The sequence below is a fragment of the Hipposideros armiger genome, unplaced genomic scaffold, assembly GCF_001890085.2.
Source record: "Hipposideros armiger isolate ML-2016 unplaced genomic scaffold, ASM189008v1 scaffold_135, whole genome shotgun sequence".
Lineage (NCBI taxonomy): Eukaryota > Metazoa > Chordata > Mammalia > Chiroptera > Hipposideridae > Hipposideros > Hipposideros armiger.
The window spans coordinates 1,862,998-1,866,755 of record NW_017731485.1 but is presented as its reverse complement, the minus strand read 5'-3'; the positions used below and the strand labels follow the sequence as shown (position 1 = coordinate 1,866,755).

General features: G+C 58.6%; 1 protein-coding gene across 1 annotated transcript in view; it reads right to left on the bottom strand.

The window, feature by feature from the left end:
• The window catches only part of COG7 (component of oligomeric golgi complex 7), a 67,870-nt gene that overhangs the window by 28,609 nt on the left and 35,503 nt on the right, over positions 1 to 3,758 (bottom strand). Inside the window, exon 11 of the mRNA XM_019649813.1 lies at positions 1,999 to 2,236. Within this exon, the coding sequence (XP_019505358.1) occupies positions 1,999 to 2,236 (238 nt within the window). The remainder of the gene's footprint in view (positions 1 to 1,998; positions 2,237 to 3,758) is intronic.

Sequence of the window (3,758 nt, the reverse complement as noted above, 5' to 3'; positions counted from 1 at the left end):
GGGCCGTGCAGGAGCTCTGAGGTATGAACAGCGACACCCCCGCTGTGAGAACCATCGTGAGAACGCCCGGGACTTGAAGACAATCCATGGGCCCAGAAAGGAAAGACACGTGTGGGAGAGGAAGGCAGAGCCACTCAGCCCTGACCCGAGGCCAGTCCAACCTCCGTCCTGAGCAGCCTGCCAGCCTCGCACTCTCCTTTCACTCCGCCCGGCCCGCTGCCAGCAAGGCTCCCAGAGGCCACCTCGGGACGACAACTCAAAGAGCGAGACGGAGGGGCTGCGGGGCCGTCACAGCTCTACGGACCACGCTTCTCCCTGGACTCGCGAGTGGAGCCCTTGGCGGTACCGAGGGAATGACAGGAAAGCAGGGAAGGGGCCGTGACGGCTGGAGCGCGTGACGGCAAACAGGGCCTGACCGGGGCATGTGGGGCCCTGCGAAGGCCTGGCAGGTGCCAGGACAGAAAGGGGGGCAGAGGGACTTTTCCTCGGCGACCCCAGGAGCCCTCCAGTGACACGCATCCCTGGGCAGCACGGAATCCCGCTGCAGGACCCAGCCGGCCGGCTGGCTGGGCTAATCCTGGTTCTGCGGGTGGCCCAGGGGCCTCACCACTGCTTACAGACACATGCTTACAGGAAAATTTATTTTGAGTCCCAATAATGGACTTACAAACAAGCAGTGGGACCCAGGCCATTCATCATCTGGAGGCGGCATGCACCATTTCCTCGTTTAGGCTGAAACGTCCGTATTTCATCAAAATTATGTGACCACTGCCAAGCAGGTCGGAGCCTTGCCCTTTTTAGGTGTTCAGTAAATGTTTAATGATGACGATAATGACACCTCGCATCCAGGTACAGGTGGCCCCTGAACCCTGTGGCCTCAGCTTTGACCATATGCTGTCGCTGCTGTGCTGGGTCAAGCCCTTCCCGACCGCAACCGGGGTCTGGCCCAGACGCACCCCCCTCGCCTCCTACCTGCTGGCCAGCTGCTGCTCGAAGTCCCCACACTGCCTCAGGAGCTCTCCACAGGTGGCTATTATCCTAAACAAAACAAAGAACACTTCAAGTTCAAGTGCCTGGAATGCCAACATTGACAGCACAAACACCACCTCATTCACACACATTCTAACTATTCTCTCCTCTGGTGCTGTGCTGGCTTCTGGGAAAGCACTTCATTTACCACTCGAGGAAATGCTTCACGAAAATGCTAGTCCCTCTCGTCCTCGGGCACAGGCCCGGCGGCTAGGAATCACAGCTCTATACCGGACGATCGCAAATCATTTCACATTTTCACACTGCCCGGATGCTTCTGGGCTTTGCCCTTGAGAAAATGGGCTATAAATGCTGTGCATCTAAAATTTAAAAGCCAAAATTCAGTATTTAATGTTTGTTAGATGCCTGCCATGTGCCACGTCCCGACACTGGAAAGTTCTCTCTCGGGTCACATAAAAAGCAGCTGGAGACTAGTCCACTTGCTTCTCAGAGATAAGCCTGAATGACTGTCAGTCTGTATTTATNCTAAAGGAAGAGCCAGCAGACATCCGACCCCATGTCCCCATGTGGAGGGACCTGCACTGGGGGGTGCTCCTGGCTTCTGTCCTCCCCCAGGGACGAGGCACAGCTCCCCGACCACTGGGCTGGGTCCCCCTTTCCGGCTCTGCCCACCAGCACCAGTACTCTCCACTCAGTAAAAGGGGACTGTTCTCGCATGGAGGCCGGGGCTGCTGACAGGACCGACTCTGGGGGAAGGACAGGCAGCACAGGTGGCCGCAGATCGAAAGCCACGTTGTCCAGCCTGCCTCCTCTGAGTCGTAAAGCTCCGTTACCCGCCTCCTACACTACCATTCCGACCCAGGTTAGGTCGTCGGCGCCTTCAAACCGTGACAGAGATGAGTCGGAGAAGTGGCAGCAGGATACGACATGGCCCAGGGCCCACGCAGACATCAGGAAGCCTGGGTGGGGAAAGAGGGTGACACAAACGCCACCAGCCTGGCCACATACCTTGAGGGTGTAGAGGATTTCCATCAGGCTGGCGTACTCGGCGGGGTTGTCTTTCTGGAGGTAGTTGTGTTCTTGCCATGGGTTCTTGGCGGAGGGCTTCTTATCTGTCAAGATGCTGTCCTGGATGCCGGCCAGGCTCCGAGGGCTGTAGGAGTCGGACAGGTACTTCCCAGCCGTGGACAGGATCCTGCAGTGACAGAGCTGCGCGTTACACCCCAGCTGTCCGCATGGCGCGGTCCTCTGGGAGCACTCGGGTTGCTCCTTACTCAGATTTGGGGTCGATTTCCTAAGGAAATGACCCTTCTTCGTTTAGGAGTGAGCTGGACCTCAGGTGCACGAGAGACGCCACGTGCCACTTCCTGTCTGACACAGCCCAGGAACGTGGCGTCTTCCTAACATAACACGGGCCACCACAAGCAACAGTTGCTGTCTCACAGCCTGGGACAGACACGGTGCACTTCCTGTCACACAGGCACCGCTGTCTGGAGCAGCCAAAGCCACATGAGCCACAGGGCACTGGACAAGGCAGGGTGACAGCTGGTCCCTGGAGCACAGGCCTCCACGCACAGGACGCGCTGTCCCCCAGCCCGGGCTGGTGCTCGTCCACGCTGACATATGCTTCTGCGGTTTGGGTGCGACCGAGATCGACTACAGGAGGTGGGCCTGCCCAGTGTCTCTGAGAAGGAAGAACACAGCCTCGCGGAGCCTGTGTGTGACGATCCTTCTAGTGCCGCTGGGGAAGCCATCTGTCCAACAAGGGTGACCCGTCCCCCCGCCACGGAGGCGGTTTCTCCTCAGCCCAACTTGACCCTCCAGCCGATGCAGACATGGGCACAGAATTATAGGAACCTATGTACCCAGGAGAACAGACACTGCACTGTGTCCCAATGTGGCTGGTCCTGACCCGCTTTACCAGAATTTCTCATGAAGAAAATTGCTTCGCGTGTGGCAGCTTTTAGGTTGCGCTCACCTCTTTTTTCTCCAAAAACAAACCTTATGCGTTTGTCAAGGAATGCCTGTGCTTGCAAACAAATGCTGGGACAGGCCCTCCCTCGGGCACAGGCCCTGCCTCTGGGACCCCTACCAACACAACCAGCTGCCTGTCTCTGCCCTAAGGTCAGGTCCCAGCTCTCCCTGCTGCTCAGGCCCACAGGTCATCTTGGGGGGGGTCTCTCATCTGCCACGCTGTGGGGTCCCTGCCACCGCCTTACTTCCAAGTCCTCACTATTCTGCATCTGCATCCCAATAGCCTTCCCTTCCCCCACCGTTCCTCCATACCCACTTACTCTGCCCCCCAAGGGTTAAGAGAACAACTTTCCCCAAAGACAAACCTGACTTTCCCTTTTCCCCAGAGACCCTCAGTGCCCCCAGGGCAGAAGTCAGCAGCCCTGAGCAGGGCACCCAGGCCCCGTGGCCGGAGCTTCGGATCCCTGCGAACACCCCTCTACCACGCCAAGTGCCCACCCCCCCACACACAGCTTCCTGCACATGAGGGCCGAGCTCACACCCCCTCGACCCGAAATGCTCGGGCCTCTGCTGCGCACCTGCAACGACCCCGCTTCCTCAGGGGCTCTGGTCCAGGGGCTCCCTGCCCACTCTTTCCCGATGTCCCCCAGGCTCTCAGCCTTCTACTCCCATTAGCCTCACGCCTCTCTGTGCCATCTGTCACATGTCATCTCATTTCTCACCCGCCAGACGGGGAGGACGAAGCAGTGTCCTTCACCTGAGTTCCTGGCACCTGGCTCGGCGCCTGGCACAGG